This window comes from Podarcis muralis, chromosome 14, assembly GCF_964188315.1.
Source record: "Podarcis muralis chromosome 14, rPodMur119.hap1.1, whole genome shotgun sequence".
Taxonomy (NCBI): domain Eukaryota; kingdom Metazoa; phylum Chordata; class Lepidosauria; order Squamata; family Lacertidae; genus Podarcis; species Podarcis muralis.
The window spans coordinates 14088283-14100916 of record NC_135668.1 but is presented as its reverse complement, the minus strand read 5'-3'; the positions used below and the strand labels follow the sequence as shown (position 1 = coordinate 14100916).

Here is a 12634-nt window from a genome sequence, read left to right as displayed (position 1 = left end):
GGAGAAGAAACTTTTTTTTTTTTTGAATTTTTTAGGTTCTTCTCTAGCATGGTGAATCATCAGTTCTATTGCTACCCCCAATGTCCTTTTACTGTGTTTGTTTTTCCCGATTTGAACTACAAAATTATGATTTTCTTGAGTCAAAATGAGAGTACTGTACATAGCTGTCCGTCCCTTATTTGGCGGGAAAGTCCCTTATCCCAGCGCTGTGTCCCGCTCCTGTCCCTTATTGATGATGTCCCTTAAATTTCCCGGGTTTCAAAGGAAGCAGCTTCTCTCCCTCCCTCCCTGCCGGTCAGTTGTCTAAAATCCCTTATTTTGGCTGCTGATCCCTTATTTTCGAGGCTGATGGTCACTTATTTTCAAATCTGTAAGTTGACAGCTATGGTACTGTACCCCTAAACATTTTTTTAGAAATAAGCACTGATCATAAGCTACCGTTCATGGTTCCATCTACCCTCCTCAGTGAAAAATAAAATAAAAACAAACACCGCTTGGTGCTGCCAATAACTTCTCCCACCCAAATCTGCTGCCTCCACCCTCCCCGGAAGCTGTAAAGAAAAGGAAAACGTGCGCTGGGCGAAGAGTCATTGCAAGGTTGCGCGAGGGGGGCGTGTCCAGGGTTGCCTGGGGGGCGGGGACCGAGGGCCAGCCAGCGATTGGCCAATAGGAATCGAACCCGCCTTCGTTTCTGGCCCCGGGTTGGACACCGCGGACATTCCGCCGGCGCTCCGGGCCCGCTGATTGGCTGCGGCGCCCCTTCCCGCCCAATGAGCGCGCGCGTGTCGCCTCGGCGGAGAGGCGAGAGGCGCGCGCAGCCGTTAGCTGGCTCTTCTTTTCGGCGAGCGCTTCGCCGCGGCGCGGACGGCTCTCGCTCTTGCCGCCGTTTCCCGGAGATAATGGCGCCCCTCGGGAGCTGACGTTCGTGGTTCCTCTCTTTCCCCTTCTCTGTCCTCCTCGTCCTCCTCCTCCTCTAAGCTTCGGAAGGGACCGACCGTGAGGGAAGCCGACGCCGCCGACGCCTCCGGGCCTCGCGCGCAGCAGCAGCATCACCAGCATGAAAGTCATCGTCGGCATTGGCGGGTGAGAGGAGGGTTTTGGCGCGCGGGGCGCGGGCGCGAGCGAGGAAGGCGCGCGCGGGAGCCGAGCGGGCGGGCGCGGGGGCGCATGGCTTTGGACCGACATATATTCGCCATGCTGCTGCTGCTGCTGCTCTTTTTATTTTCTTTTCACTTGCTTTTATTTTAGTTTTATTAGTAATAATTATAATAAAGTAATAATAATTATATCAAGATGGTTTTCACTTGATATAATAATTATATCAAGCGGGTGCGCATGGCTTTGGACCGACATATATTCGCCATACTGCTGCTGCTGCTGCTCATTTTATTTTATATTCACTTGCTCTTATTTTTATAATTATTACTTTATTATAATTATTACCATCAAGCGGGGACGAGGGCACATGGCTTTGGACCGACATATATTCGCCATGCTGCTCTTTTTATTTTTTCCATGTTTTTGTTTTATTACAATTATTACTTTGTTATAATTATTACTGGGGACGAGGGCACATGGCTTTGGACCGACATATATTTGCCATGCTGCTGCTGTTTATTATTTTATTTTAGTTTCATTTGTTTTTGTTTTATTATTATTACTTTGTTATAATTATTACTGAATTTATCAAGAGGGGATGGGGCGCATGGCTTTGGATCGACATATATTTGCCATGCTGCTGCTATTATTGTTCATTATCTCCTCTATTCAGATGGCTTGTTTCTCCCAGAGCGGTTCAGTTTTGAACGTTTGTTTCTAGGGGATTGGGGAGAAAGAAGAGGGGGCTGAATTTTTATTTTTTAACTTATTTAATGCTTGCTCTCGTTTGTATTATGATTGACCCCAACAAATAAATTTTGTTTACATAACTGGCTGGATTTAAAAACAAGCAGCAGCAATAGGTTACAGAAAACACTTTTTTTTTGAAAACTAAGGCGGCCTTTAAAACAGATTTTTGGGGAGAGGCTTGTGATGCCATCAGGTTGGCAGAAAAGGCGCGCCAAGGGCAAAAGGGGAAGGTGGAGAGATGGGAGGGAAAGAGCCAGAACAAAGTGGCGAATTGCACAGGCGCTTATTTGGAGAATCCAGGATAGGCTTCCCTCCCTGTCGTTTCTTTATTACTGGTATTTTTATTTGAGTAGCAGTTGGCTTAGAGGGCACCTTCCCCCTCCAGGCCTCCACCTTTGCAGGGCAAGTGGAGCTGAGCATTATTTCCGGTAGGGAAAGTGATTGGGGGGGGGTAGCGAGAGAGGAGCTGAGTCTGCTGCAGTTGCTGCTGCTTGTGTTGGATGAATGGGGCCAGGATGGTTTTCACCCTCCTCTGGGGATGGCCTTCAGCCCTGCTGCACATGTGCAAGATCTGGCAGCCGTTGCAGCAGGAGGCTTGCTTCCACATGCTTCGTTTCCATTCTGTGCCGCAGCAGCTGTTGAGGTTATGGTGTGGGATGTTAAAAGTGTGAGGCGGGGCTGGTTGCTGGCCTCATGGAACTGTTTCATTTTCTCTCTTTTTTTAAAAAAATAATGTTATACTTTTTTATTCTGACAAATTAATAATCATAAATAAATAAGAATAAAAATGTGCACCCCACCACTGAGACCATTCCATTTTAACTATGCAAACTCCCAAAATTTCAACACCTCTTGCGATGGCTTGATCCCTTTCTGTTTTAACAGTACAAATTCTACAAACACCCTCCATATCTCCTCAGAATAATTTCTCCTGCATATCTCCCCATCTTACCTTAATGGCACATGTTAATTTATCATTATATCCCACACCTCTTTATACCATTCTTCCATTTTGTATTCTGCTTGCCCCTTCCACTTCCTCGCTATAATAATTTGTGCAGCTGCCAATAAATTTGTGAGCAGGACCTTCCTAGCCTGCGAACCTTCCACCCCATCGTAAATTGATAATAATGCTACCTCTGGGCTTTCAGTCAGCTTTAACCCAGTGATTTCTGTTACTTGATTTTTATGGAAATAAAAATTACATTGTATGATATTGTTTAATAAACGTGTGAGTTAAAGCCAGTTGGGTGGTCAGAAGCTAGATTCTGTGGCTGGTTGGGGAGGCTGCTTAAGAACCCACGCTGATGATGACGACGACGGCACAGCTTTTTAAAAATTATATTTTTATCTTGCCCTTTCTTTAAGGAAAGGGCTTAAGACAGCTTCACAGAAGATTAAGTTAACAGTGGCACCTATGCCTGCCCCCCCCCCCCCCCCCCCCCAGGAACAGAAGCAGCATAGCACTGAATACCAGTTTTGGGAGAAGACAGTGGGAGAGGACTATTGTCCTTATGTCCTGCTTGTGGGCTATCCTAGGTATCTGATTTACCACTGTGGGAGACTGGATGCTGGCCTAGATGGGACTGTGATTTGCGCCATTGGAACTCTTGAGTGCCGAATGGTGCATGTGGTTCTCACCATGCACAAAAGTGGTTCTACTTTGCATTGACAACTCTGAGCTGGGCTGAAAGGGTGTGATAGTTATCCTATGAACTTTACGGCTGGTTGGGCTGCCCTAAAACCTTTAACTAGTACTTTACTTTGGCTTGTCTATGAATAAAAGCAGTGATAAAACAAGGACTTAATGCATCTGACTAAGCAAATTGTGTGTCTCCAAAGCTACAATAAATGGTGCCTTGCTGTTTAGCTGCAGTAAGCTGACATGGCTAGGCCTTTGAGTCTTAAGTTTTTGTTCTTACTGGGGATGTTTTAAAATGGTAGACACTGTGAGAGAGAGAGAGAGAGAGAGAGAGAAAGGGCGCGTGCAAGGGAAGGGAAGCTTATGGGCGGTAGTCAGGACATAGTTTGCAGCCACTATAAGCAGAATCAGGAAGTACAGCTGTCTTTTCTAGCAGCTAGTTTCATATTTCCCCTTCTTTATCTCTTTGGTTCACTCATCTCCTAGTAAAGTTTTCCCACACAGAGATGTTTCTTGCTTCCCACAGATGTGTTTGGAGTCTGCATGTTTTCTAATTTAATTCATACCTTTTTCCTTCCTCCCATATTCTTATTTCAGGATCACCAATGGTGGGAAGACCACCCTGACCAACAAACTTATGCAGGCACTGCCTAATTGCAGTGTTGTGCACCAAGACGACTTCTTTAAGGTGAGGCAGAATTCAGTTAGTATACCCTTTTACGATCCCCACTTTCCTTGCATCACCTCCTACCATATCCTGTTTTGAATACAAGAAATCCTGCAACCTGCATATGCTGTAAGTAGACTGCTTATTACAGACTTGCTGTCTGTAAGGGGTACTTCACTTGACTCTTTCTATATAAGGTGGCTTTGGGAAATGGGTTGAATTCTTAAGATGAGGGTTGTACTGTGTGGCAGTGCTAGGGCCATCAGCACCCAGTGTTCTGAATGCCAAGTCCAAAATACATCCTATTTCTGTCTGGTGGCTGGAATCTCCCATACAGTCCCACAACAGTAACAGAATGCTGCAGTTTCTGCTGCAGCAAGTAAGCCACAAAGGATGCTGTAGTATCTAATATCCATAATTGTGTATTCCTGTCAATATCTACATGATTAATTGAGAAATTTCTGTTGTGCTGTCATCTGCACAAACACAACTGAACGTCCACATAACATGGGCAGAACTGCTGTTGTGACCTTCTAGGGCAGCAATCTGACTACCTCTGTGTAATGAATAATGGCCACTGTATGCAGAAGTTAATATTAGTTGATCATATGTTGTCCAGTAAGCTGTTAAAACCAGTGTTCTTTATTTAAAGTACTTTTAACTCTACTTCTTCATCAAGAAGGCTCCCAAAGTCGCTTAACAAGATCAAGTAGTAAGACGGTCCCTGCCCTCCGCCCAGCTTATAATCTAAAATAGGTGACTCAAAAAGAATGATGTAAAAAGCAATCATAGGCACCAGTTATTAACCTTATGACTCATTTGTGTAAGTAAAGCATATAGAAGTTGCTCATCTCTTATAAAAGTGGTATTTTCCCCTTTTGTCCCACAGCCATAGTAATGTTTTGAAAGGCAGGGAAGGGAGGTCATCTTGCAAATGTTAGAATACAAATGGTCCTGCTAAAATGGATTTTTGTACTGGTCACACCTTGGTGAGGCAGATTTCTAGCTGTTATAACTGAGGAGAGTTTTGCAGATGTGTTAGAAAATAACCTGCTATTTGCAGAGGTTAGGGAGTGGGGCTTCGGTGATAAGCATAGCCTGTTTTCCTCACGACTAACATGATAAAATATGCAGAAACATGTTGGTTTGCTGGTGTTCCCTTACCTAATTGCAAGTCTTGGCTGCTTTTAGCACAGAATGTTCACCTTGGTGCTGAATTCTTAATTTTACAATAAGACTCTAGATAGCATCAGCAGCACATCCATACATTTAAAATGGGGGACAAGGTATTCACTTCTAACAGCTGAATGGGATGGTGAGTGAGGGCCCTGTGTCCATTGTTTACTTCCCCATAGCCTTTCTTAATCTTACAGCTTAGCTAGTATTGGAACTTAGCTGAGAAGCACACACCTAGATGGAGGGCTGGCGCACCACCTCTTTTTGCTGTAAAAATTAGATACTCTAAGGGACGCGGGTGGCGAAGGGATGCGGGTGGCGCTGTGGGTAAAAGCCTCAGCGCCTAGGGCTTGCCGATCGAAAGGTCGGCGGTTCGAATCCCCGCGGCGGGGTGCGCTCCCGTCGCTCGGTCCCAGCGCCTGCCAACCTAGCAGTTCGAAAGCACCCCCGGGTGCAAGTAGATAAATAGGGACCGCTTTCTAGCGGGAAGGTAAACGGCGTTTCCGTGTGCGGCTCTGGCTCGCCAGAGCAGCGATGTCACGCTGGCCATGTGACCCGGAAGTGTCTCCGGACAGCGCTGGCCCCTGGCCTCTTGAGTGAGATGGGCGCACAACCCCAGAGTCTGTCAAGACTGGCCCGTACGGGCAGGGGTACCTTTACCTTTACCTTTAAATATTAAGAGAAATTTGGTTTCAAATATGCAGGTCTCCTATAGCTGTATCTAATTACCTCTACTTTAAACAGATGTAATATTGGACATATTTAGCCCACCTAGTCCTTTTCCCCCACGCTGTGTGCAAATTCCTCCCCTTCTTTCTCTTTTCCCTGCCTCCGGCATTGACCATTCAGTTGGTAACTTTGATCCTAGGAGTATAGAATCATTCCACTCTTAGTGAAACTGCTCCATATCCAGCAACATTTTTTTCCCCCAACTTGCTAACCTAATGGGGTTTCATACTGTTCCTACCTGAAGTTTTAAGCCGTCTTTGTCCTCTTGGCCTTGTTTTTGTTTTGCTATATCAATTTACTTTGGGAGGAGGGTTGAAGCACAGGAGTTGTTCTGCAGTCAGTGGATAAGACCTGGTGTGGCCTCTGGATGACATTTCTGTTTTTGAAAGTAGGTTAGGTGTGCTTGTGGTAGTGATTAGATAAAGGGTGAAGTGTCTTGTTTCTGCCTTGTCCATCTGCACTACTTAAATTTATTGAAAATGCAGCTGTAATACATTTTTAAGGGCACTGAGTTACCAGAAATCAGTTTCAACGGGCTCTTTACCCATCATGCTCTTCTTAAAATGGATGTTGAATTTGTCAGCAGTTCTGTAGACAGTTCTTATTCTGTTTCAGCCCCAGGATGAGATAAAGGTTGAAGATGGATTTAAACAGTATGATGGTAAGTTCTGCTTATATCCATGCAATTACTAAAAATAAAAATTCTAGTCCTGGAACTGCACAATAGGGCATGAGTTGGTAGAGTCCCTTGGAATTCATAACTTTGATAACATGTGTTTTCCTTGAATCTAATGAATTTACTGCTTTTTTTGTCTTAGTTATTAGTGCTTTGGACATGGATGCCATGATGAGTACCATCAACGCTTGGAAGAAAAACCCAATTAAGTTTGAACGATCTCATGGCATTAACACACTAGATACTAGAGCAATAGAGGATTCAGAGGAGAACGATACCATCCATATTCTTATCGTGGAAGGATTCTTGCTTTATACTTACAGGTAACTGAAGCACACGGTTAATGAGCTCTAACTAGGTGATTACTTTATAGAGTCATGACATTTCAATGATCCCTTCTGTTTGTAAGTAAAACATAATATTCCTAAAGCTGTTCCAGCCGTCTGTATCTAATCACATAACTGCTAGCAGCTGCTTGGCAGGTCTTTGATAATGAATTGAGTGTTGTGTGATTATTTTTGATTGTATGGGCACATAACAGCAGACTGTGATAACATAACCATTACTTGTTCTGGTGCATGATAGATAATTGCTGTTCTGATGGGCAGTTCTTTCACAATGTGATTACCTTTTGGTGGGGCTGACCAGGGCAGAATAGCAGAAATGAAGGACTAGGTTGGCATATTTTCAATGAGGAAACTCAAATCTTAGCAAGCATTTTTAAAATTTATATTCCTGGTTGCAGCTTGAATATGAGCAATCCCTGTAGTAAGGGACTTGGACTTCCAAACAGCTTTGGATCATCTCCCTCACCAAAATCTCCTGAGTGAACTTAATGATCATGGGTTAGAATTACCAGTTCTTTTATGGGTCATTTGAGTTCAAGAGCAGAAAACAGCAAGAACAGAGAGTTACGTTGTGCTGTCTGCCAAGAATACGTGTTGGGACTAGTACTATTTAATCTATTCTTAACTATCCGGGTGAGCTGTGAAATAGTTAAAATTGTGAATGTGACACCACAATGTCTGAGATGGTGAAAATCCAAGCTGATTAAAGAGAACTCTAAAGCAGGTCTCTTCAGCCTTTTTCAGACCCACACCCACTTTTAACCCAAACATGCATTTGGGGCCCCATTTCTTAATTTTTTTAATCATATATTGTAAAGTTGTACCTTGGATCCAGAACACCTTGCGAGTCGAACGTTTTGGCTCCTGAACGCTGCCAGCCCGGAAGTGAGTGTTCCAGTTTGTGAAAGTTCTTTGGAAACCGAACGTTTGGCGCAGCTTCTGATTGGCTGCAGGAGCTTCCTGCAGCCAATTGGAAGCTGTGCCTTGGTTTCCAAATGTTTTGGAAGTCGAAAGGACCCACCAGTTGAAGTCCAGTTCTCTCAAGGACTTGTCCAAGTTGAGTGAACAGGCAACAAAATGGCAAATGGGTTTCAATGGTAATAAATGTAAAATGATTCACCTTGTGGCAATGACATTCACATGCATGGTGCAAGGATATGAACTGGCACCGACTCTTCAGGAAAGATCTTTTGTTATAGTGTGTAGTAATATAAAATCATCAAGCCTCTTTGTGGCAGCCTTGAAAGTAAAGGTCCATGCTAGGAATTGAAAGTAAAATGACACATTGTTGCCCTGATGGAAATTTAATGTGACCACATTCAGAGTACAGGTGATTCGCAACTTACAAGCGTTTAGCTTGTGAGCATTCAGCTTTTATGCGCTTGGCAGTTTAAAAAATAAATAGAAGAGGAGGCAGGTATATGGGGAAAAGCCTGGCAATCCTACCTGCTGTTGATCCCAGTGAGTTTTGACTATATGCACTGTTGGGTTTAGGTGCTATCTTCTGAACATAACCCCCAGGGTAAGTTGAGAGTCACTGTATTGTGTATACTTTTGTTTGCTTAATAAAAGTATGGTAGAGCTGTAAAGGTGTAAAAAAAGGAAATATAAAATATCAACAGGTTAAAAGGCAGAGCATGTGGGCTTTTCAGTTTATAACAACCAGTGCGGGAGAGGGCATGACATATTATTCATGGTTATGGATTTCACATAATGAATTCGATGAGCAGACCATTTGCGACAGAAAAGAAAATATTCTTTCACAGGAGCTTAATGTATTACATTCACTGCTGCAGAACATGGTTGCAGCTTAAATGCCTTTAATAGGGGATTAGACAATTCATGGGGAATACGCCTGTCAATAGTTCTTGGCTATGAGCCACATAAGAGGCAATGTCCTGGTTGCTGGATGTAACTATTGTGTTGATGCCCATTGCTGGATAAAGGAAGCTAGACCATTTGGTATTCATGAGGGGTTTTCCTTTGTTTTGTTGTATTAAAAAAACCACCCAGGTCACCTTTTCTTTTCTTTTTAGGCCCTTGATTGATGTATTTGACTACCGGTATTTTCTTTCTATTCCCTATGAAGAATGCAAGAGGAGGAGAAGGTAAGCCAAACACACCCCCTACAAAAAGCACAAGTTGTTTGATAATCTGAAAAGTCATGTTGAGGTGACCGAATAAGTAAATGGGGTTTGCATGAGCAAAGGACTCCTAATTTGCTCGATAGTAATCACATTCAAGCTGAAACTTATGGTGTGTTTTTCTTCCTCCTCCCCAAATATTTAGTTCAAGGAATTACACTGTACCTGATCCACCGGGTTTGTTTGACGGTCACGTCTGGCCCATGTATGTCAAGCATAAGATGCTAATGGAAGACCTTAATGTTGATGTGGGTAAGTTTAAATTGGGACGTGGGGTCAGTTTTAAAGATGATTGTATTCTGTGAGGTAGGTGCTATAAGTTTATTTTAAGATTTTATAAGGCAGTGTTCCCACGGTGATTTTACCGGTGTGAAATATTAGTGTTATTGAAATGATCGATTTGCTCAAGCTGCAACTTTTGCTCATTAAATAACTTCATAATGAATTGACTCAGTATATGACTGAGTAGGGCAGTGTTGAATTGATAACAACTGTGTATCTGCCCAGCCTTCACTTCAAAGTAGTCCTTTTCCAGCAGCCCAGATTCTCTCCTTTACACAGCTTCAAATGGCTAGGGCTGCAAAGGATGCTTCCATGCCATATGGAGACTAAACGTTCTTCCCCACGATTCAGAACAAGTTTTCAAATTAAAAATGGGTGGGATATAGTGTACTCAAAGCTCACAAATCTGTCTTTGGGCTAGGACACCTTTGGCCCTCCAGATGTTGCTAAACTACAACTCCCATCTCTCTTGATGGGGCTGAAGAGAGTTATAGTTATAGGGCTAAAAGGGTAGGTGGTTTGGATGGGCTTGCTTAGTTGTCTGGGGCCATTTTACTCACTGCAGGCACATAACTTTACAGTAATCTGTAATCAGTATCCTAGCTCAGAGGTTTTCAACCTTTTTGGGTCCACGGCTCCCTTGACCCAACTACATTCTTTCTGTTGCACCCCTGTGGGGCTCAGGAGCCCAGTTATGTCACCCCTTGCCTGCAGAGCTGGCAGCCCCTCACCCCTCCTTTGTGGAGGATTCCCTCAGCCTCCTGTCTTCTCCCCTCTCATTGGGGAGTCCTTTGGGCAGCTGCTGCCCCTGATCTCTGAGCTGCCCACCTTGTCCCAAAGAGAGGTGCCTCATACTGCCCCACAGGTGCCTGGGAAGCAACCCTTGGCCATCCCCAGAGGCACTGTTTGCCTGGGGAGCTCAACAAACAGCTGTGCAAGCCTTTGGGAGGCAGAGATGTGTTGAGGGCATCAGAGGAGGGGAGGAAAGAGAAGCAGAGGCCAGGGTAACCCAACCATCATTCAAGGCACCACAGAGTGCCACGGCACACTGGTTGAAAACCACTGTCCTAGCTTGTTAACAAACTGTACTTTGAACTCTCCTTTATTTCCTGTTTGCTGAATTGCCATGGTTTGTTGCTAGGATCAGAAACATTGTAAAAGCAAACCAGTATTTTGTTACATCTGAATCAGGCCTGTAAATGGTCTGAAAACTTTGAATAATCCAGTATATATTCATGAAAATGAAACTGCATTTCTTCAGGAAGATCTTTGTGAATCTTAAACAACATTCTTTCCTCCTCCCCCTAACTCTTGTTGGCCAGATTTAAAAATGTATTACATATGCAGATCTGTGCGCCTGGCATACACAGAAATAGCAATACTTAAAATAACTGGCTTGTTTCAGCTTGCTTGCTTCCTTCTTCAAATGGTGGTGTTTTATATTTCAGTTCAATTGGATGGAACAAAATCAAGAGAGGAGCTCTTTCATGAAGTCTATGAACACATTCAGAACAGCTTAGAAGAACTGCTGGTAGGAATTGTTCTTAAGTAGGGGGGCAAAATGAGTTGCAGATTGTCCCATGTAAGATGATTAACTCTCATTACAGTTCGAAAAAAGTACATCTGTGTGCATGTGCATCAATGCTCTGTATTTTAATTTGGGCTACCCGCTAGGGTTGCTAACAGGTACTTGATGGTGAGAAATCTCTCAAATATTGATTTTTTTCAGATTATTTCAACTATATAAAGACTACATCCCATGTCATACAACTGTTATAAGCATATAATTACCTCTATTAGAAAATGTGTTTATTTAAAGTATGTGCAGCAGTCACTCCCTTAATGTTTGTTTTCTTTCTTTCTTTCTTTTTACAGAGATAGACAAGTGGTTGGAGGATTCTTGTGAAGTAGAAGACACTTGTTCAGTAACTTATTTTTTTTCTCCTACATATGCCTGGCTTGGCAGTAAAGTTCCAACTTCTATGAAGATTTTTTTCCCTTTGCTGTTAATAAATACATTTTTCTTGCTGACATAAGTCTCTAAAATGTGGCCTTGATTAAAAAGCATTTACCACCTTCAAAGCTTTTAAGATTTATTTTGTGCTTTTTTTAAATTAACACTAATCTATATTTGCATAGGAATCCTAGAGGTTGTATTGTGCAAATTATATTGTCAATAGTACAGGATGCTTCCTAATACCTGGTCAGACTGCCTTGTCTATTATTATTTATAACCCACCTTTTTCTCAGTGTGGCTTACAGCTAAAAATAAGAACCACTAAAATAATAAGCAATAATTAAAGAACAATTAAACACTGATATAATTAAAACTATAATCTGTTAAAACCATGCAAATAATTACAATAGAAACAGCACAGCAACAGCCCTTTCATTAAAACAGTTCCCAAAAGCCTGTTGGAACACAAAGGTCTTCCTGCCAGCAGGAGGACAACAAAGAGTCTAGCTTCTCTAGGGAGGGAGTACCAAAATCTGGGAATGAACTTTCCTGAAGAGTTCAAAATCCAGGCAGGTTCACATGAGGGAATACGGTCTTTCAGATAGTTTGGATCTAAGCCATATAGGGCTTAATAGGTTAACAGCACTTTGAATTGCACCTGGAAAGACAGAGGGCTAGTGGAGCAATTGTGGAATGCCCTCATCAGATGTCAAACAACTACCGTATTTTTTACTCTATAGGATGCACTTTCTCCCCTCCAAAAATTAAGGGGAAATGTGTGTGCATCCTACGGAGCGAATGCAGGCTCCTTGGCTTCAGCGATAGCAACGCGAAGCCTCCAAAGCGCAGAGGGAGCCCTCCCTCCGCGCTCCTTGGCTTCGCGTTGCTTTCGCTGAAGCCTGGAGAGCGAGAGGGGTCGTTGCGCACTGACCCCTCTCGCTTTCCAGGCTTCAGGGATAGCCGCCTGAAGCCTTCGGAGCACAGCGCAAGATCCCGCTGTGCTCCGCAGGCTTCATGTTCCTTTCGGAGAGCAAGATTCCTGGCTTCAGCCGAGAGGGAGAGCTGCGCAGCGCCCCTTCAGCGAAGTGGGAGGAGCAATGGAAGGGGCTCTGTTTCTCCTGCCGCTTCGCTGAAGGGGCGCTGAGCAGAGAGGGGGAGAATTTTTT

At 43.5% G+C, this 12634-nt stretch overlaps 1 protein-coding gene across 1 annotated transcript; it reads left to right on the top strand.

Annotated features, from left to right (window-relative positions):
- Positions 1-821: 821 nt before the first annotated feature.
- Positions 822-11593, top strand: LOC114584285 (nicotinamide riboside kinase 2-like). Its single transcript, XM_028706002.2, has 8 exons — positions 822-1083; positions 4088-4178; positions 6678-6723; positions 6881-7061; positions 9122-9193; positions 9375-9481; positions 10960-11042; positions 11387-11593. Exons 1-8 carry the CDS (start codon positions 1058-1060, stop codon positions 11390-11392), a joined length of 612 nt encoding a protein of 203 aa, XP_028561835.1. The 5' UTR covers positions 822-1057; the 3' UTR covers positions 11393-11593.
- Positions 11594-12634: the final 1041 nt, after the last annotated feature.